Here is a 23,028-nt window from a genome sequence, read left to right as displayed (position 1 = left end):
CACTTATGTTGGCTTTTTTTTACCTCTGTTCTGAATCTTAACACCTCGATCAGTAACCTCTCCTAAGTTATATTTCCTCTTAACCTTTCTCCTAATTTTCCTTGTCGTTGAACCCATATCTTCATGTAACAACCTGCCGCGTCGCTTACCATTAATGTTTTCACTTCCTGTTTTATTTCTTTTAGTATTCCTGGTCCTATTCACTGAGCTCCCCTCAGTCACTGTACCTTGTACTGTCGCCCTTTTTGATTTTTGACTATGGCTTCTCTGCCTTACACTTTCCCCCTTACTGCCTTTTATTTCTGTCCCTGTTTTACTACCTTCCAACTCCCTGCATCGGTTCCCATCCCCCTGCCACATTAGTTTAAACTCTCCCCAACAGCTCTAGCAAACACCCCCCTAGGACATCAGTTCTAGTCCTGACCAGGTGCAGACAGTCTGGTTTGTACTGGTCCCACCTCCCCCAGAACCGGTTCCAATGTCCCAGGAATTTGAATCCCTCCCTCTTGCACCATCTCTCGAGCCACGCATTCATCCTCTCTATCCTGACATTCCTACTCTGACTAGCTCGTGGCACTGGTAGCAATCCTGAGATTACTACCTTTTGAGGTCCTACTTTTTAGTTTAACTCCTAGCGCCCTAAATTCAGCTTGTAGGACCTCGTCCCGTTTATTACCTATATCGTTGGTGCCTATGTGCACCACGACAGCTGGCTGTTCACCCTCCCCCCCACAGAATGTTTTGCAGCCGCTCCGAGACATCCTTGACCCTTGCATCAGGGAGGCAACATACCATCCTGGAGTCTCGATTGATTCCGCAGAACCGCCTGTCTATTCCCCTTACAATTGAGTCCCCTATCACTATAGCCCTGCCATTCTTCTTCCTGCCCAGCTGCGCAGCAGAGCCAGCCACGGTGTCATGAACCTGGCTGCCGCTGTCTTCCCCTGGTGAGCCATCTGCCTCAACAGTCTCCCTCAACAGTATCCAAAGCGGTATATCTGTTTTGCTGGGAGATGACCGCAGAGGACACCTGCACTGCCTTCCTACTCTTGCTCTGTCTTTTGGTCACCCATTTTCTATCTCCCTCAGTACCTTTCACCTGCGGTGTGACCAACTCGCTAAACGTGCTAGCCACGACGTCCTCAGCATCGCGGTTGCTCCAAAGTGAGTCCATCCGCAGCTCCAGAGCCGTCAACCGGTCTAACAGGAGCTGAAACTGGACACACTTCTTGCACGTGAAGGAGCCAGGGACAGTGGACATGTCCCTGAGCTCCCACATCGCACACGAGGAGCATGACACGAGTCTGAGATCTCCTGCCATGTATTAAACCTTCGGTTAACTTCAACAACTACAATTTCAACAAAAAAAAACAACAAAGAAAAAATAAATAAATATACCAATGAAAAGAAACAGAAAAACAGAAACACTACTTACCAGTCACGTACCAGGGATAAAAAGCACTTCCTCCCCACCCAGCTTCGAATTCCCACCTAGATTCAAATTCCCAAACTCACTCTTAGCTGTGTCTCACTCCTGGGTCTGTCTTCTTTGGCTCACTGGGAGAACTCCTTTGATGCCTTTCATACTTGCCAGCTCATTGTCAAACATGCTGTTGTGTTTCTTAAGAATTTTTCTATGGCCTGATTCTGCATTAGTCATCAGGTTGACTTCGGCCCAATTTATTTGAAACTTTTCTAACCATGTTTAATCCAACAATGGCGTATAATTGCCTATTACTTTTTGTAAAGACAAATCTGCTGTCCATCCATTCAGTTATACAGGTACGTCAGTACAGCCCTGCAATGGCACCACTTCACCAGCGTTTGTTTTCAATACAATTCTCGAAGACTTCAAAGGAATGTGTCTAAATGTTTCCTTATACACAGTCCCGGTTATCAGCAAGACTGCTGCCCCAGTGCCGGCTTCCATCCTTACTGGCTGTCTGTCCAGCAGTGGAGCGACCCAGTATCTGTTCGTAAAACCAGTAATGGCTCGCACATTCAGTGACAGTTCGTTCTCAGACTGCGAAATGTCTTGTTCCTCTCAACTCTTTTGCAATGTTTGATCACTTTCTTTTGTTTTGTTTCCATGGGAATGCTCGCTGTGCCCGCTTTTTCCACAGCTTCTGCATGAAATATCCCTGCACCAGCATTTTGCAGCTGAATATCCTGTCTTCGCACACCTGTGGCATGTACGTGTTTGAGTTTTGAAACTGTTAGGCAGTGACTCAGCCAACATTGTGTGTACCCTCAAACAGTTTCTGACCTTCTTTGGCTGCCAGTTCCATTGACACAGCAATTTCCATGGCCTTTTTCAAAGTAAGGATATTTTCGGTTAGCAACCATTTCTGTATTGCCTCACTCTCGGACCATAGATCAGTCTTGTATCATTTAATACATTATCAAACTCACAATACTCTGCAAGTCTTTTTAATATAGCCACGAATTGTGCAATTGATTCCCTCTTCTTGATTCTGGGGCGGGATTCTCCAATATCGGCGCGATGTCCGCCGACCGGCGCCCAAAACGGCGCAAATCACACCTGCATTGCGCCGCCCCAAATGTCGCAAAGTCTCCGGCCTGGAATAGGCTAGCAGCGACGTGACACTATCCGCGCTGGCTCATGTGGTTCACGCCGTGCGGCGTCATGCCCGTCCCCGTCCCCCGTCCCCCCCGGCACGCACCTCTCCGTCCCCCTCGCCAATCACGTTTCAGAAGAGTCCATAGATCTTTTCATCACTGATTTAAAGTTAAAAGCTAAAACCTGTAATTTTTCTGCCATGATTCGGGACCAGATTGTGTTTGGTGGGAATGAAAATAAGCTGAGGGAACGGTTACTGAGGGAATCGGAGCTGTCTTTGGAACAAACAGTTAAGATTTGTCAGACTCACGAGCTAGCAACGCAGCATTCTAAAATGTTTGTCAGTAATGGCGACGTCTTCTTGGAGGAAAGCACTCCGGTTGCCGCCCTTTTTCCAAACAGGCGGGAAACTTAAAAAAAAAGACGGGAAAGTTCCTGCAGCTCATCGCAGACCAACAAACTGGTTAAAGATCAGGATAAAGTATTTCTGTGTAAAAGATGTGGTCAAAGGCACAAATTAAGGCAGTGTCCAGTGTTTGGCAGGTTTTCCTCCAGATGGTAAAAGAGAAAATCACTTTGCTCACAATTGTTACTCTAAGCTCAACCCCAGATCAGCACAGTGGAAGACACAGGCTCCAGTGATGAATCATCACTGTTGGAGTAATAACAGAGAATAATAATGTTTTGGAGATTTAAAAAAATTCACCAGCACTTAAAAAAATGCAAACTGATGCTCCATTTAAAATAAATGCGGTTGATGAGAACAAATGGCTGCTACCACTTGAAGTGAACGGTAGTGGTCCAATTGAAGCTAGACACTGGTGCCAAAGCCAATTTAATCAGCATGACTGATTTTTAAAAAATCTAAAAATTCAGCCGATTAGAAGAAATCAGAAAATATCTGAGTGATTATAATGGTTCAAGCATAAATGTTGTGGTGCTTGTGACCCAAGTGTGGTGGTGAAGAAGTGTATTCTATTCCATTCTGTATTGTATCGGATGGCTTGTATTCATTATTAGGTGATTAGTCCTGTGAAGAATTAGGTCTAGTGCAATTAGTACACAGCATCCACAAAGGATTGGATCAAGATTTCAACGATTCTGAGAACATTAACAGCAAATTCAGCGATGTGTTCACTGATTTTAGTGCACTACCATTTGCCAACGGGATACAATTTTAAAAAGATGCATTATCTAAAGCATCGCTACAAACTATTGGTCGTGAAATTGCTTAAGATATCAATCTCGTTTCTACCCTACCACATGTATCAGATATGAAACCACAAGTTAACAAGAAGATAGAAGAACCTACCATTGGGGTAAATTCCATGGTATGTGTGAAACAAAAAAATGGTGATGTTCGTATAGGCATGGATCCCAAAGATCTTAATGAAAAAAGTGTACATATTGTAAAACAACCATTACAGAAAGCAATGACCAGCAAATCTGATCCATATTTGCAGAATCACGTTACAAAGCATTACCATTGTCACATGGTAGATTGCCAGCAGCGTTATTCATGAATAGAAGGTTGTGTACCACACTTCCATATTGGAAAAGGAGAAGAATATAGTGATACTGCAGGAATTGCAAAACATTAAAGCAAAACAAAAGCAGTTCCATGATAAGAGTGTCTAGAACTTTCCACCTCCGAGTAGTGATGACATTGTGAAAATAGAAGATTCAGGTAAGTGGTCAAGAAAATCCATTGTACTTGAAGAAGTAGCACCTTGTTCCTAATATGTACAGAGAGAGGAAGGGTTGGTTTTAAGAAGAAATTGTCGCGCGTGGGTTGGTTTTACGAAGAAATCGTCACGCACTCTTGAAAACCAGAGAATACTTTCGCAACAACGTGATGAATGACGAATCTATATCAGAATCAACGTCAGCTGCAGTGTCAGATAGTTCAGCAGTTCCAAAGCATGAGAATGTCACGGTGAACATTGAATCTACAAGTTCTGAGCACCAAGGTCAAACTTTGAGAAGATCAACCAGAGTCAGAAGAAAACCTGATCGACTCAATTTGTACATACTATGCTTGCTGTTCTTGTATGTATATTATATATATATATATTTGTTAACCAAAGAGGAAATGCTGGAAATTCTCAGCAAGTTTGGCAGCATCTATAGGGAGAGAAACGAGCTAACGTTTCGAGTCCAGATGACCCTTTGTCTTTGACAGGCTAATGATATGACATGTAAATATACTGATGATAACGTATTAATTTATTTCTTCAAAGAAAAGGAGAAGTAGTGATATCATCATTGTGTTGTAATTCACTGACTGACCACTAGAAGTCTCATTAGTATATAAGTAAATGTTAGAGTCAGATGACCTCCGACTGACCAGGGAGCTGGGAGAGAGGTTGCTTGTGCATGTTCATACTGTTATTCATGTGTTGTTTTGTACATATTTGACCCACAGTTAATGTTAATAAATTGTTTATAGATTTAGCTACAAGTGTTCTTGTAATATAAATCAGGCTATCCGACAAAAACATTACGGTATCTGTCTAAGTCTTAAATATACTGAATGAGGGAGCATCCACAGCCCCGAGGTGGAGAATTCCAAACATTCACAACCTTCAGAGAGAAGAAATTCCTCCACATTTCAGTTTTAAATGATCAATGTCTTGTCCTGAAAGTATGCACCACCCCCCCACCCCTGCCCCCGCCATGCTCAAAGTTCCTGAGCCAGGGGAAGCAACCGTTAAGCCTCTATCCTGTCAAATCCTTTCAGAAATCTTGTATGTTTCAACTTGATCAACTATCATTCTTCTACACTGCAGCGAGTAAACCGGGCCAAATCTCTTCAGCCTCTCATCATAGGACAATGCTCTTATCCCAGGCACCAATGTAATAAACCTTCATTGTAGTGCCTCCAAGTTAAGTACATCTTTCCTTAAATATTGAGACCAAAACTGTGCACAGTATTGCATGTGTGATCATAAATCCCTGTACAAATGTAGCAAGGCTTCCTTATCCTTCTACTCCAATTCCCTTGCAATAAAGGTCAACATGTAATTTGCCTTCCTAATTGCATGCAAACGTCCTGTTTGTACCTTGTACAAGTACACCCAAATCTGACTGAACATCAATAATTAAAAGTTTTGGGGAAGCATGGTGGCCCAGTGGTTAGTACTGCAGTCTCACAGCGCTGAGGTCCCAGGTTCAATCCCGACTCTGGGTCACTGTCCGTGTGGAGTTTGCACAGTCTCCTCGTGTTTGCATGGGTTTCGCCCCCACAACAGAAAGATGTGCAAGGTAGGTGGATTGGACGTGCAAAATTGCCCCTTAATTGAAAAAAAGGAATTGGGTACTCTAAATTTTTTTTAAAAAAAGAATTAAAAGTTTAATGTCTTTTAAAAGGCGTTATGTCTTTGTTATTTCTAAACTTACTTTCAAAATGAAAAACCTCACAATTTCCCACATTATACACTACTGGTCACCTTTATTACCTGCATACTTCACCTGTCCAAATTTCTTTGCAGCCTTTATGTGTCTTTCTCACAACTTACATTCCCACCTGACTTTGCTTTGTCAGCAAACATAATAATAATAATCTTTATTTTTATAAGTAGGTTTACATTAACACTGCAATGAAGTTACTGTGAAAATCCCCGAGTCGCCACATTCCGGCGCCTGTTCGGGTACACAGAGGGAGAATTCAGAATGTCTAATTCACCTAACAAACACGTCTTTCGGGACTTGTGGGAGGAAACCCGCGCAGACATGGGGAGAACATGCAGATTCCACACAGATAGTGACCCAAGCCAGGTATCGAACCTGGGAGCCTGGAGTTGTGAAACAACAGTGCTACCCACCGTGCTGCTCATCCTTAGATACACTACTCTCAATCTCTTTCTCGACTCTCAATCTCTTCCTCAAAGTCACCAATATGTAAATAATCTCTCCTCCTTGCTCCACTTTCTGAACCTCCCCTGATGCAACATCCCCAATCCAATTAAACTTCACTGCTTCGTGTCGGGGCGGGATGTATCTAAAGCCTTTTGGAAATCCAATTATAGTACATCTACTGGCCCCCTATATTTATTCTACGAGCTAAATTGTGTAAAAACAATTCCCTTTTCATCAGATATGTTGACCCTGTCTGATCATACCTTGTGAATCCTTAATAATAGATTCAAGCATGTTCCTGATGAATGATGTCAGGCTAACTGGCTTATAGGTTTCTGTTTTCTCTCCCCCTCTATTCTTGAACAAGTCTTATATAGCAAACCCACCAGGACTATTCTAGAATGCAGGGAATTGTAGAAAATCGTAAGCAGCGCATACACAATCTCTCTAGCTACTTTGTTTAGAACTCTAGGATGCAGGTCATTGGGTCAGGAGATTTGTCGGCTTTTAGTCCCTTAAGTTTCTCTACAATCTTTTCTCTGCTGCTATTAATTACCTTATGTTTCTCATTCTTATTCACCCCTTTACTTCCTACTTCTGTTATGTAATTTACGTTTGCTACTGTGAAGACGGATGCTAAATATATGTTCAAAATATCTGCCATTTCTTCGTTCTCCATGATAATTTCACCTATTTCTGCTTCTATGGGATCAACATTTACTCTCTTGTTACAGACACAGGAATAGATGATCTCAGTGATCAATGTGTGGTCAGAAGTTCTTCTCTAAATATGACACCAAAGCTGTGAACAGATTCTTTAGTCTCAGACTGTTGTCAGGAAAGGGCATGGAGTCCGTAGTGTAGACTGAAGACAATGGCTTTGGCTTTCCCAATGCTGGATTGAAGGAAACTCCTGCTCACCCAATGCTGGATGTCAGATAAATAGTCTGATAATTGAGCAACACTCGAGAAATTGATAGAGGTGATCAGGAGATCGAGTTGGTGTCATCACTATACGTGTGAAAACCAAAGCCGTGCTTTTGGATAGAGTTCTGAGGGGTAAGATGGGAATGAGAAATAGGAGGGGGGGGGGGGGCAAGGATAGATCCTTGAGGAACATTAGAGGTAATGGTGCAAGATCAGGAAGAGAAGCCACTGCAAGTGATACTCTGAATATGATCAGATATATTAGAATAGAACTGGGTGGACAACAGTGAAGAAGTAATGGAGGAGGATAGTGGGGTCAATCTTATCAAAGCCTGAAGACAGGAAAGTTGACTTTTGTCAGTCACATAGCATATCAGCTGTGACTTTGATAGGAATTGTTTTGGTCCTATTGCAGGTGCAGCAACTTGATTGAATGGATTCAAACATGGAGTTCCATGAAAGATTGACATGGTTTTGGGAAGTGACACCACGTTCAAGAGAGGAAATGGAGGTTAGAAATAGAATGATAGTTTGCAAGGATGATGGATCAAATTTGGCTTTTCTTTTTAGGAGAGCTGTGGCAACAGAAGATTTCAAAGGAAAGAGAGATAGTGCCAGCGATGAGAACTGTTAACAATACCGACTATCGTGGGGATAGGAAGGAAGGTGTGTGGTCAGCAGTTTAGAATGGGAATAGGGTCAAGGGAGCAGATGATGCGCCTCATGAACAAAATGAGCTTGGAGAATTTTTGAGGGACTATTGAAGAAAAACTTAACAAAATATGCAAGTTCAAGGCTAGGGCAGGAGACAGCTCTAGAGATGTTTGGCCCAGTGGTCAGATAGTCACAATCTTTGTTACAAAGAAGTCCATTATCTCCTCACACTTATTATTGGAGGTGAGGTTGGAAGAGCCAGGGGAAAGGTGTTCAAAACGAGAATTCCCATAGAAATTAAAAAGAAAATAGTTATGATCAAACATTTTTAAAAATTGTAACATTGTGTAATTTTAACAGCCATAAGCTCTATTTCATACAGGTGTATTAAAAACCTCAGATAAATAAATTTATTGGAGTAGAGTTTAAAAGTTACATTATCAGATATTGTGTTAGCTCACCCAACAGAGTCTCCACACATTTCACATGATTTCCATGTACAGCATAAAGCAAAGGAGTTCCCCCATTCTGCAAAACAGACACAGAGCAGTAAATCTTTCAAAAAGGTTCCACTAGATATTTCACCTAAATTTAAGAACTAGAAAATTTATCATAATCATTGCTCATAAATGGAATAGGTCAGTGTGAATCCTTGGTATAAGTGACCAAGGAGCCATCGGATTGTTGTAAAATCTCAATTGGTTTAACTGATATCCTGAAGGAAAGAAAACCTGTCATTTTCACTTAGTCTTGCCTTTATATATCTCCAGTCCTAAACTAAATTGTTCTCGTTAATTAAAGCAAAATACTGCAGCTGCTGAAAACCTGAAATAAAAATAGAAAATATTGGAAATACTCAGCAGGTGTGGCAGCATCTGGAAGAGGAACAGAGTTAACATTTTTGTTCATGACCTTTCATCAGAACGTACTCCAATGGTCCTCTGAAAATGGTCCAGCTAGCCTTGATAAAATACAATAGTTCAAGAAGGCCCACCACTCGCTTCTCAGAGCATCTAAGAATTGGAAAGAAATGTTGGCCTGGCCAGTAACACCCAAGTATAGCGAATAATTTTTATGTCCTGATTCTTTCCACTGCCCTCAAAAAATGTAATTGGTTATTAAACAACTGCCCAGCATATTTTAAGCCCTTCCCCAAGTGGTCAGCCAGTTTTAAGAGTCCCTCCTGAGCAATATGGGGAGTGGGGCGGCATGTTGTCTCAGGTGGATTGGCCACGCTAAATTGCCCCTTAATTGGAATTTTAAAAAAAAACTTGGTATAATTTATAAAATGACAATGACCACAATTACTATTTAAAAATGCAAAGTTTCTATTGTGACAATTTCTATTTAGAAGTATATGCTTGGGAGACAGGTACTGAACAATCACATATTACTTATATCATCATCATTATGTATTCTATTTTGGATTTCAGAGATACAAAAGATATTTCAAAACAGTTTAGTTGCATTAAACAAAAACAAAGAATACAATTATATTTTCTGAGATAATTTAAGCAAAGCACATGGATATAGCTACTACATCAAATGAATTTTCCCATAAATTAGGAGCATTTAAAGAGAGACAATCTCATCATTTACAAATGAAAATTCTAATTTATCACAATCTATTTTCTGGGAATTGGTTTTCTGAATACTTGAAATTGATTAATGAATATCTTGTATGCACAAACCCGAAAAAGATAGTAAACTTGGCAATGTGGGGAAAGTTAATTAATATGTACATCTGAAATTAAAAACTGATGAAATAGGAGGTTAATGACCACCCTTACTGAAATTTCTTCAGCTACATTAGGTTGCCAGGCCCAGTAACTGCTTGCAAATTTCCCAATTATGTCATCAGAATATATGGTTTGCATGAACAGATAGAGGGGAACTGGAAGGGTATATTTGATAAATGACTATAAGTTCAACATTAATTGCTCCCAGCTGAAGGTTTTACCTTCTACTGAATTTGCTCTTGTGATTTTGTTGAAAATATTATTTCTATTTTATAAAGAAAAATATTGACCGATATGCCCTCGATGTTACTTACCCAGTCGTATTCATTCACATCACACCCATAGTCAAGCAGCATATTTACAATGTTAGAGTAGCCTTTACTGCTGGCCAATGACAGTGCACTCTCCCTCCCATTTGCTAAACGATGTGGATCACCTCCCTTTCAAAAATAAATACACAAGTTGCTGTTTAACTTCCAAAGCATGAAAATACTGCACTAATAGATGGCCTTTAGTCAAAATAGCACACAGTATAATTTTATAAGGATGAAGTCATAAATTAATTAAACAGGAGTAGAATTATTTACCACATATAAGAAATGGTTTGCATAGATTACAATTTCATGATGCAGCTATTTTAGTAGATTAGGAAATTTAAGATAGCCAGTGTGATATCAAGAAATGGCTTAGCCACAAGATACACCAAAGGCTCTGCAGCCCAGCAGCAGCTGTAGCCCTGAAGACTGGAGCCCCAGAAAGAAGGAGTGAAAGATAGACTGATAGACTTGCATTCACATCGCATCTTTCACGACTACTGAACATCTCAAAGTGCATTATCGCTAACAAAATACTTGTAAAAAAATAAATGTTTTTTATTGGATTTTTGAACAAAGTATATTTGCCGTTATGTACACAGGAGATATATGAGTATATAAGTAGGCATCTGTTTGTGCCGGAGAGACAATTCCGGAGGGCAATCCTCGAATGGGTCTGGTGCCGGTGTTGCCCCTTGCTTCTCCCAGACGGATTTTGCCGCCGTTGCCTTCTCGTGCTCACTACCGCTTCAGTCGGCCCTCCCATCCTCCGCCTGTATTCTCCTTTTTCTCTGTTCCTGTGAATGTCAAGTTAGTTAACGTTTCCCTGTCTCTCCCCCTCCCCCCACCTACCTCCCTGGCTCTCCTCTATTGTTCTCTATCTCTTCCCCCCCCCCCACTGTAGTTCGCCTTTCCTTCTTCTTAGATTGAGCTGTTCCCCCCCCCTCCCCTGGTCTATCTCTCCCTCTCATGCTTTTGCTGCTTTCCCCTGGTTTTTGCCTACCTGGCTATTCATCTGCTTGTTTGTTGGCCACAAACAAGTCCCGGAACAATTGGGCGAATGGCTCCCACGTTCTGTGGAAGCCGTCGTCTGACCCTCGGATGGCGAATTTGATTTTCTCCATTTGTAGAGATTCCGAGAGGTCGGACCGCCAGTCTGCAGCTTTGGATAATGCTGGTGACCGCCGGCCGAACAGGATTCTACGGCGGGCGACCAGGGAGGCAAAAGCAAGGGCATCCGCCCTCCTCCCCAGAAATAGATCTGGCTGGTCTGAAACCCCGAAGACCGCCACTTTTCGGGCATGGCTCCACCCTCACCCCCACCACTTTGGACATTGCCTCGAAGAAGGCAGTCCAGTACTCCACAAGTCTGGGGCAAGACCAGAACATGTGGGCGTGGTTGGCCGGGCCTCCTTGCCACTGTTCACATCTATCCTCCACCTCCGGGAAGAACCTACTCATACGAGTTCTTGTTAAGTGGGCTCTATGTACCGCTTTTAGTTGCGTCAGGCTGAGCCTTGCGCACGTGGAGGTGGAGTTGACTCTATGCAGAGCTTCATTCCAGAGTCCCCACCCTATTTTGATCCCCAGGTCCTCCTCCCATTTCATTCTTGTTGCGTCCAGTACAGTACGGTGTTGACCCCTTCTACCAGTCGGTCATACATGTCACTACAGTTTCCTTTCTCTAATATGCTTGCGTCCAGTAACTCTTCCAGTAATGTCTGTCGTGGCGGTTGTGGGTAAGTCCTTGTCTCCTTTCATAGGAGGTTTTTGAGTTGCAGGTACCTTAGCTCGTTCCTCCTGGCTAGCTGGAATTTCTCTGTCAGTTCGTCCAGTGTTGCGACCCTGCCGTTGGTGTATCGGTCCCTGTCAGTGTCCCCCGGTCCTGTCTCCACCTTTTGAAGGTGGCGTCAGTCAGTGCTGGTGTGAACCAATGGTTGTTGCAGATGGGAGCTTTGTCCGCCATTTTGGTCAGGCCAAATTGCTGCCGTAATTGGTTCCAGGACTGGAGGGTGGCTATCACCACCAGGCTGCTGGAGTGTTTTTTGGGTGGGGATGGGAGTGCCGCCGTGGCGAGGGCCTGGAGGGACGTCCCCTTGCAGGAGGCCTCTTCAACGCGCACCCACTCGATTTCTGGCTCTTTAATGCATCCCCTTATTCGCTCGGCCGTCGCTGCCCAGTGGTAGAATTGTAGGTTTGGGAGGGCTAGCCTCCCCTTGATTTTGTTTTTTGTAAGACCTGCTAACAAAATACTTAACTGTTGTAATGTAGGAAACTCGTGGCCAATTTGCACATAGCAAGTTCCAAAAACAGCAGTTCTAAAACAGCACTATAGGCTTTTGTGATGCTAATCGAGGGATACATATTGCCCAATCTTCTTTAAAATATTTTCATGGGATCTTTTACATCCAACTGAAAGGCAGACAGGGCCTCAGTTTAACTTCTCATCTAAAAGACAGCACCTCCAGCAGTTCAGCACACCGTCAGTATTGCACTGAAGTACTGACCTTGATTTTTGTGCTCAAGTCCTAGAGTGGGCTTTGACCCTGGAACCTGCTGACTCAGAAATGGGAGTGCTACTGCCTGGAACTAGCCAAGCCCTTAGCCAAATTGATCCACGACACCTACAACACTGACATCTACCTGATGAAGTGTAAAATTGTCCAAGTGTGTCCAGTTAACAAAAACAAAAGAACAAATTCAATCAGCTATTTACTACCCCCTCACCTTACGCTCATTTGTTAGCAAAATAATGGAAGTAATGATATTAAGAGGTCATTCAGACTAGTGTGGCATCCAGCAGCCCTACTAAAGAGTGATCAGGCAAGGATGGGATGCGTCTCCAGTGGCTGGAGTTATGCCTGGCATAAAACCATGAAGGAAAATGGTTCAGATTGTTGGAGGCCAATCTTATCAGCCTCAGGACATTTCTGCAGGATTTCTTCAAATGTGCTCCATCAATTGACATGTCCTCCAACACAAGATAATTGATCAGCATTCCATCCACTGGCTTCAGAAAAATAACCCCCACCACAAAAGTACTGTGGCTACAGTGTGTAGTATATATGTAATAAATGCCAGCCTGCCAAGATGCCCACATCTCAAAGAATGATTAAAACAAGGATAGAACAAAGAAAAGTACAGCACAGGAACAGGCCCTTTGGCCCTCCAAGCCCGTGCCGACCATGCTGCCCGACCAAACTACAATCTTCCACACTTCCTGGGTCCGTATCCCTCTATTCCCATCCTAAAAATGTATTTGTCAAGATGCCCCTTAAATGTCCACCTCTTCTGGCAGCGGGTTCCAGGCACCCACTACCCGCTGTGTAAAAAACTTGCCTCGTACATCTACTCTAAACCTTGCCCCGCACACCTTAAACCTATGCCCCCTAGTAATTGACCCCTCTATCCTGGGGAAAAGCCTCTGACTATCCACTCTGTCTATGCCCCTCATAATTTTGTAGACCTCTATCAGGTCGCCCCTCAACCTCCGTCGTTCCAGTGAGAACAAACCGAGTTTATTCAACCTCTTCTCATAGCTAATGCCCTCCATTCCAGGCAACATCCTGGTAAATCTCTTCTGCACCCTCTCTAAAGCCTCTACATCCTCCAAAGGATGTCCTTTGCACATGATCCTATTCCACATCACTGAATTGTGTTGACCGTTACAGTCTATTTTTCCTTCTCACTGCCTAATTGAATATTTAACAAATACCTGTACTCAATTGGGTCAAGAGGAAAAAAAGTACCATTACCAACATAAATCTCACTGCTCTTCAATGCCCTTGCAAATAAATTGCCCAATATTGTACAATTTCATAAAGATCATTAAATTTGCAACTGATTTCATTAAGCTTAGTGGATGTGCAATTTTGACACAATTGCTGAGATAGACTTGGCCTTGAGCCATTCTCAGTTGTTTAAGGAGTGGACGGAGGTGGGGAAAGTCTCTCTTTTGTCCAAAAAGGGGTGGGTTAAATCATCTTCTGACTCTCATTGTTAAAGCTTACACATAGAAGGCTACCAGCCATTAAATCATACTTGGGACAGCACCTTCTGGACAGAACTGAAATTAAAAAGAAACAAAAATAAACCCCAGATTCAAAAATCGTAGGCAGATACACGACAAATCATAATCTTACACCGGCACAATAAACTACATAAATGGGACTTCAATTCTCTCTCTCTCACTGACCACTGCGTTTTCCCCCATTTCCTCACGTTCTCGTCCTGGATTATCTTATCTATCAGTGGTTGGATTTGATCTAACTATAATCTATTAGTGCAGTGGGATATTGGCTAGAGCCCACAGGCTGATGTTTTCAACCTGCAATTATCATCTATTAGTGGAGTGTGATGCTAACTTTGCCTTAGTTCAATTGCTCTGTTTTATTACCTTTGCTCTTGAGTCGCCAGGTATTTTTATGATACCGCCACGTGGTTCAAGTCCGAGTAATGATCAATAATCCAATACACCGATTAGTAAGGTTTAAATCAAAGCACATTTATTATACACAGTAATCGCTACTCATGCACAAATTCTACGTCTAAGCTACTTCTACAACTAACAGGCCTATATTTAACTTGGAACTGGCCCACCAGGTCAGGGAAACAAATGGCCTTTCGTTCGGGTTCTGAGCCTGCGGGATTCGAAGTAAGTACAGATTGGTAGCTAGGAGCGCCTATCTCGTAGCGAGTGTTGAATTAAACTTACGATTCAATCTTCACTGCTCCGGTCACGGTCAATGTTGGCTCGTTGTTGCTGGGTGACCTGGGCAGGACGAAGAGCTCGAAGAGGTGGAGAGGAAGAGAAGAGCGATTTGAACTTGGGGCTCATTTCTTATAGTCCCCAAGAGCTTCCCGCCTTTCGGGGCGGACCCTGTACCTGGTCCCAAGTGATTGGACTTTGTCCCAATCGCTTGGTTCGATTTTCTCCAATGCTGGAGCGGTTCCCTGATCGATGGGCGGTCTTGAGGTACTCATTCACCTCCTTTTGTGTCGGCTCCTGCTGGCGCCGAAGAGTCTGGTTTTGCTTTGTGTGTCTAAATGTTGCTTATTGTTCCCGGGGATTGCTCATTAGTATGCAGATGGCTGGTGTTTTGTTATGCTGATGGTTGCTGGTATCGATAGTGTCTGGCCTTTCCAGAGGTAAATACACAGCCAACCTGCAGCTGCTCATTTTTGTATTGTTGGCTGACTTTCCCATCAGCCTTTGCCGTTCGCCATTTTGAATCGGGAGTTGGCCATTTTAAGTGGCTACAAGTGGGATATTGGCTAATGTGTTCAACCTGCAATTATAATCTATTAGTTCAGTGGGATATTGGCTAGAGCCCAAGGGCTGATGTTTTCAACCTGCAATTATCATGTTTCAGCATCCAGATCATGAACAGCATCAATTCCAACATCAGAAAATTAAGCAAAATACACCTCTTGTGTCTATTCCCCTTTCACATGCAAAGGAACATAAATCTTACCTTGCAGGTCATATTTTGTCTGTTCTAATAATTTTTGAATATATTTTTGATATTTATTAAAAACATTCCAGAAAGAAAAGAAGTAAATTGCTTACATTTTGTAACAGAAACTCCACCACTGCAATCTGTCCATGAGCTGCTGCCCACATCAGTGGAGTAAAGCCTTGCTCATCTTGCATGTTTAGCAGATTGTCTAGAAATGTAATAAAATAAAGGTGTTCATGCCAGTCTAAAGTCATGTTACAAACTCAATGGGCATCAACGTAATTTTGCAATTTCTGTATATCACTGGTGCATAGAACATAATAAAATAAACCGTTACGGTCTTACCTTGCTCTATACGGCTTGCCAAATGAATTAATTCCCCTTGCGCTGCTAGTTGATGTACAGACAAAGCTAGAAAAATACATTTAAAATTAGTGCACAATAGAAATCTGCTGATGTGATTTATTTCATATAGTTCACACCAGGAGCAAGTTTCATTAGAGCAGTAGTTTTCATAAGAACTACCACTTATCAAAACTAAACCCCCCCCCCCAATTTTGTTTCTTTTCACTCCAATTGTTCCTTGTTTCACTGTGGAGCTGTCACCTCATGCCACTGCATGCACATCCTGGAAAGTAGTACAGATAGCACATTTAGAAGCCTGATAACAGTTTAACTACTTCCTCAACTGACGAAAAGACAAACAAGGGAAAGGAAATATGATATATTCATTTAAAAATATAGGGAAGGTGAAAACACACCATAAAATAACTTGATCCTTTCTTTTGTAAAACAACAACCGATTTAGACTTTGGCACTGGTGAGCTATCTAGTCTTCAAACATTTATGTAATTATTATCAAAGATTAAGTTTAGCAGTACATATTAAATCCAACATTACTTGCATGAAAATCAATTATGTTTACACGAGACTTACAGTGCAAGAGTAAGGGTGCAGCAGAGATTTCATTTCCACGATGTTTGTTCGTCAGGGTTGTTGACTGTTTAATGGGTGAGAAATGCTTGGTTACCGATGGCGTGTACACGTGTCTTACTTGAATTCCAGGAGAAGCAGAGGTGTGTATGTTGCATTCAGCTGCAAACAACAGAAGTAAATTTAACACCAGAAAATTGACAATATAAGAAACCTGACACTCCTGTTCACACACTAACGTTTACAATTCCAAGTAAATTGCAATTGTAAGCAGCCTTCCTAAACTCTTTTGCTTTAAATTGTTGCACGTCTCTGTGCCTCTTCCTTTAACTTAGTGATCAGGCCACAGAATAATGCAACAATGTTCCCTCTTTTCCCTACCCACAAAATGTTAGAAGATCTAACAAAGATAACAGGCTTCCTTTTAAATTTTGTGCATGTGAAACTATTTTGGATGAGTTACAATCTTTCCCAAAACGTCATCCAGTCGACTGAAGTTTGCTGTTGTGTTTTGAACTATATAGATTCAACAGGTACTCACTGGTACCATGTTGCCATGTTATGTTATGTTTCTTCATGTAAGGGCAGCACGGTAGCATTGTGGATAGCACAATTGCTTCACAGCTCCAGGGTCCCAGGTTCGATTCCGGCTTGGGTCGCTGTCTGTACGTTCTCCCCGTGTGTGCGTGGGTTTCCTCCAGGTGCTCCGGTTTCCTCCCACAGTCTAAAGATGTACAGGTTAGGTGGATTGGCCATGATAAATTGCCCTTAGTGTCCAAAATTGCCCTTAGTATTGGGTGGGGTTACTGGGTTATGGGGATAGGGTGGAGGTGTTGACCTTGGATAGGGTGCTCTTTCCAAGAGCCGGTGCAGACTCGATGGGCTGAATGGCCTCCTTCTGCACTGTAAATTCTATGATAAATTCTATGTAGCATAAGCTGCTTCCTTGATGTATGCTCTGACAAAGGAAGGTTCAGACTTGGAGATAGGTTTAACACATTTATTGAACAGTTAACAATTCTCCTACTTGAGTTGGACTCTCCTGCTAATCTTGCTATAGTAACTCAGTCTAACTAACCAGTCTGCTCTAAGCCATGCGGTGGGTGTGATGCTTCTGATCTGCCCCTGTCCTTCTCTCCGAGTGTCGCCTGTGGAAAGAGAAAGAGCATGTGTGCCCTGTCCTTTTATATGGGTTGCCCCCTTGTGGTAGTGTCACCTCTGGGCGTCTTGACTGCCCATTGGTCGTGTCCTATTCTATGTGTTCATTAGCTGTATGTCTGCATGGCATGATGTCTCTGGTGCTCCCTCTAGTGTTTACTTAGTCTTAGTGTATTTGCATTAACCCCTTGTGTATTTACAGTGATGCATATCACCACAGTTTTGCCACTTTGGTACCCAATCGCTCCTAACTTGCTACAATTTTCAGAAGTTTGAAATAGAAGAATGTATTTGAGTTTATAGATGATGCTACAAAGATACAATGAATGGTAACACATAGAAAATTGTAAAAGTCTATAGCTTAACCAAGTGAACAGAATGATAGCAACATTTTGTACTGGAGTACTGACTTCAGAGTGCATTAGAGTCCGAAAGTGGGAGTTTGGTGACTGAGGAAGTTTGGTGAGGGGGAAGCGAGGTACCCCTTTCATTTCCTGCAGTACCTCAAGAGTGTGAGTCAGCTGACTGGGAGCAGAGTCGGAGGACGGAGTTCCAGCCAGTGAGTAAACACAGTAACTGACCTCAGGTGAACAAAAACAAAAAATGTGACATCACAGGAAAGTTGTGACCTGTTGGCTAGTAGGGAATCTGCACTCAATTTGAAAATAAAACCTAATTAATTAATTAATCATAAATAGTGGGGTATCTAAACCAGAGGCAGGAGATTACTGTATTCAGCATTTTACATTTATAGCAGAAATCTGGTGCTAGGAAGCATGTAGCTAACTGTAACTTATTAATAATTTAGTAAACATTTATTTAAAAATTAATGTATTAATTTGTTCTGGAAATGGCAGTTAGAGGGGTAAAATGCTTCACTTGTGAGACGAGGGACGCTTTCAGCATTCCGGACAACTACATCTGCAGGAAGTGCACCCAATTACAGCACCTCACAAACCGCATGAATCAGTTGGAGCAGCAGTTGGATGCAGTTAGGAGCATGCAGGTGGCGGAAAGCGTCACAGATGGAGTTTTAGAGACGTGGTTACACCCAAGGTGCAGGAAGGTTGATGGCTAACAGGCGTAGGCAGTCATTGCAGGAATGCCCTGTGACTGTCCCTCTCTCTATCAAGTATACAGTTTTGGATACTGTTGCGGGGGATGGCCTATCAGGGGAAAACAGCAGCAGCAGCTAGAGCAGTGGCACCATGCTGGTTCTGTTGTTAACCAGGGAGGGAACAAAGTGCAGAAGAGAATTAGTTATAGGGGATTCTATAGTCAGGGGCACAGATAGGTGCTTCTGTGGACGTGAAAGAGATTGCAGGATGGTATGTTGCCTCCCTGGTACCAGGGTCCAGGATGTCTGAACCGACAGGGTGCATTCTGAAGGGGGAAGGTGAACAGCCAGAGGTTGTGGTACATATTAGTACTGACGACATAGGCAGGAAGAGTGATGAGGTCCTGCAGCAGGAGTTCAGGGCGTCAGGTAGAAAGTTAAAAACAGGACCTCGAGGATTGTAATCTCGAGATTACTCCCTGTGCCACGTACCAGTGAGGCTAGAAATAGGAAGATAGTACAGCTAAACATATGGCTAAACAGTGGTATAGGAGGGAAGGTTTCAGACATCTGGGTCATTGGGATCTCTTCCGGTGCAGTTGGGACCTGTACAAGAAGGATCGGTTTCCTCTCAACTGGAGGGGCATAAATATCCTGGCCTCGAGGTTTGCTAGTGTCACACGGGAGGGTTTACACAAGTGTGGCAGGGGGATGGGAACCGGAGCAAGAGGTCAGATGGTGAAATAACTGAGGGGGAACTAGAGACCAGGGCCAGTAAGACTCAAAGAGCAGGCAGGGAGATGAAATGAAAATCGCTTATTGTTACAAGTAGGCTTCAAATGAAGTTACTGTGAAAAGCCCCTAGTCGCCACATTCCGGCGCCTGTTCGGGGAGGCTGTTACGGGAATTGAACCGTGCTGCTGGCCTGAGAAGTATAACAGATAAGGCAGATGAACTTAAGAGCTTGGATTAGTACTTGGAACTATGATGTTGTTGCCATTAAGAGACTTGGTTGAGGGAGGGACAGGATTGGCAGCTAAACTTTCCAGAATTTAGATGTTTCAGGTGGGATAGAAGGGGACGTAAAAGGGATGGGGGAGTTGTACTACTGCTGGCACAGTTGGGCAGCACGGTAGCATAGTGGTTAGCACTGTTGCTTCACAGCGCCAGGGTTCCAAGTTCGATTCCCGTTATGGGTCACTGTCTGTGCGGAGTCTGCACGTTCTCCCCGTGTCTGCATGGGTTTCCTCTGGGTGGTCCAGTTTCCTCCCACAAGTCCCAAATGGTTTGTTAGGTAATTTGGACATTCTGAATTCTCCCTCAGTGCACCCGAACAGGCACCAGATTGTAACGACTAGGGGATTTTCACAGTACTTCATTGCAATGTTAATGTAAGCCTGCTTGTGACAATAATAAAGATTATTAAGATAGTTCAGGAGAAAATCACAGCTGTACTGTGGGAGGACACCTCAGAGAGCTCATGCAGCGAGGCACTATGGATAGAGCTCAGGAATAGGAAGAGTGCAGTCACAATTTTGGGGGTTTACTACAGGCCTCCCAACACCCAGCTAGAGATCGAGGAGCAGATATGTAGGCAGATTTTGGAAAGGTGTAAAAGCAATAGGGTTGTTGTGGTGGGTGATTTTAACTTCCCTATATTGACTGGGACTCACTTAGTGCTAGGGGCTTGATGGGGCAGAGTTTGTAAGGAGAATCCAGGAGGGCTTCTTGAAACAATGTGTAGATAGTCCAACTAGGGAAGGGGCTGAACTGGACCTGGTTCTGGGGAATGAGCCCAGCCAGGTGGTCGAAGTTTCATTAGGGGAGCATTTCGGGAACAGTGACCATCATTCAGTAAGTTTTAAAGGTACTGTTGGATAAAGATAAGAGTAGACCGCAGGAGAAGGCTTATTGGGGAAAGGCTAATTATAACAATATTAGGCAGGAACTAAATCAAATATGGCATGCAGCAGGCTTTCAAATGTCGATAGGAATTCAGGACCGGCATGTACCTGTGAGGAAGAAGGATAAATATGGCGAGTTTCGGGAACCTTGGATAACGAGGTATATTGTGAACCTAGTCCAAAAGAAAAAGGAAGCATTTGTGAGGGCTGGAAGGCTGGGAACAGACAAAGCCCACAAGGTATGTAAGGAAAGTAGAAAGGAACTTAAGCAAGAAGTCAGGAGGGCTAAAAGGGGTCCCGAAAAGTCATTGCCAAACAGGATTAAGGAAATCCCAAGGCTTTTTATACATTTATAAGGAGCAAGGGGGTAGTCAGGGAAAGGGTTGGCTCACTCAAGGACAGGGTAGGGAATCTATGCGTGGAGCCAGAGGAAATGGGTGAAGTACTAAATGGGTACTTTGCGTCAGTGTTAACCAAAGAGAAGGACTTGGTCTGGGGAAGGGTGTGAAGATAGTCTGGGTCACATTGATATCAAAAAGGAGGTGGTGTTGGGCGCCCTGAAAAACATTAAAGTAGATAAAGTCCCCAGGGCCTGATGGGATCTACCCCAGAATACTGAGAGGCAAGGGAGGGAGGGGCTGGGCTAAACCGCTAGCTTTTAAAGCAGACCAAGGCAGGCCAGCAGCACGGTTCAATTCCCGTAACAGCCTCCCCGAGCAGGCGCTGGAATGTGACTAGGGGCTTTTCACAGTAACTTCATTTGAAGCCTACTTGTGACAATAAGCGATTTTCATTTCATTTCATTTTTCAAATCGCTGTGGCCTTGGTAGAAATCTTTGTATCCACTGGCTGCAGGTGAAGTCCCAGTGGTCTGGAGAATAGCTAATGTTGTTCCTTTGTTTAAGAAGGGTAGCAAGGATAATCCAGGAAATTAGAGGCCAGTGAGCCTTATGTCAGTATTAGGGAAATTATTGAAGAGGATTCTTCAAGTCAGGATTTACTCCCATTTGGGAGCAAGTGGACATATTAGCGAAAGGCAGCATGGTTTTGTGAAGGGTAGGTCGTGTCTCACTAACGTGATCGAGTTTTTCGAGGAAGTGACGAAGATGATTGATGAAGGTAGGGCAGTGGACGTTGTCAACATGGACTTTAGTAAGACCTTTGACGAGGTCTCTAATGGCAGGCTGGCATAGAAGGTGAAGTCACACGGGATCAGAGATGAGCTGGCAAGTTGGATACAGAACTGGCTCAGTCATAGAAGACAGAGGGTAGCAGTGGAACAGCGCATTTCTGAATGGAGGGCTGTGACTAGTGGTATTCCACGGGGATCAATGCTGGGATCTTTGCTGTTTGTAGTTTATATAAATGATTTGGAGGAAAATGTAACTGGTCTGATTAGTAAGTTTGCAGATGACACAAAGATTGGTGGAATTGTGGATACCGATGAGGACCATCACAGGATACAGCAGGATTTAGATCCGTTGGAGACTTGGGCGGAGAGATGGCAGATGGAGTTTAATTCAGACAAATGTGAAGTCGTGCATTTTGGAAGGTCTAATACAGGTGGGAAATATACAGAACCCTTGGGAGTATTGACTGGAAGAGAGATCTGGGCGTACAGGTCCACAAATCACTGGAAGTTGCAATGCAGGTGGATAAGCTAGTCAAAAAGGCATATGGCATGCTTGTCTTCATTGGTCAGGGCATAAAGTATAAATATAAGTTAATAACCTTTATTGTCACAAGTAGGCTTACATTAACACTACAATAAAGTTACTGCGAAAAGCCCCTAGTCGCCACATTCCGGTGCCTGTTTGGGTACACAGGGAGAATTCAGAATTCTCAGCTGGTGCGGGAATTGAACCCGCGCTTCTAGCTTGTTCTGCATCACAAACCAGCTGTCTAGCCCACTGAGCTTTATGCTGCAGCTGTATAGAACCTTAGTTGGGCCAGACTTGGAATATCGTGTTCAATTCTAGTCACCACACTACCAGAAGGATGTGAAGGCTTTAAGGGGCGTCTTGACAAATTCATGACCAGGATGAGAATAGAGGGATATGGACCCTGGAAGTGTAGAAGGTTTTAGGTTAGATGGGCAGCATAGTTGGCGCAGGCTGGCGGGCCGAAGGGCTGTTCCTGTGCTGTACCTTTCGTTGTTCTAAGGTGCCATTTAATGAATCATTAGACTGCAACTATGAAGGACTCTAAAGGAGGAAGTTGGACAACAATATTAGAGATTCAGACCCACAGATGCAAAGAACAATTAGGAGACTGATGGAGCATTGTAGTCTGTGCCTCTTGATAAAATCAAAGAGCCGCTCATTGCAGATTATACTGTTAAGAGTATTATGTCAAATTTTAATCACTGCAAATCGAAAAGAGAACCTGTGCCAATTGACTGTCGCCTTTCGGTGGAATTCTCCAGCCCCCCCCCGCGACAGGTT

At 43.2% G+C, this 23,028-nt stretch overlaps 1 protein-coding gene across 6 annotated transcripts in view; it reads right to left on the bottom strand.

Moving 5' to 3' along the window:
• Positions 1–23,028, bottom strand: part of LOC140429293 (ankyrin repeat family A protein 2-like) — a 47,266-nt gene that overhangs the window by 8,723 nt on the left and 15,515 nt on the right. For 5 of the 6 annotated variants that reach the window (XM_072516104.1, XM_072516108.1, XM_072516107.1 and 2 more), the window contains exons 3-7: positions 16,469–16,627; positions 15,878–15,943; positions 15,643–15,740; positions 10,074–10,199; positions 8,482–8,548 (exon numbers count right to left, since the gene is read on the bottom strand). In XM_072516104.1, coding sequence (XP_072372205.1) covers positions 8,482–8,548; positions 10,074–10,199; positions 15,643–15,740; positions 15,878–15,943; positions 16,469–16,627 — 516 coding nt within the window. The remainder of the gene's footprint in view (positions 1–8,481; positions 8,549–10,073; positions 10,200–15,642; positions 15,741–15,877; positions 15,944–16,468; positions 16,628–23,028) is intronic. The other variant, XM_072516109.1, reaches the window with a different exon arrangement.

Source organism: Scyliorhinus torazame, chromosome 9, assembly GCF_047496885.1.
Source record: "Scyliorhinus torazame isolate Kashiwa2021f chromosome 9, sScyTor2.1, whole genome shotgun sequence".
Taxonomy (NCBI): Eukaryota; Metazoa; Chordata; class Chondrichthyes; order Carcharhiniformes; family Scyliorhinidae; genus Scyliorhinus; species Scyliorhinus torazame.
Note: the sequence above shows the minus strand (reverse complement) of the source record. Positions and strands in the feature narration are given on the sequence as shown.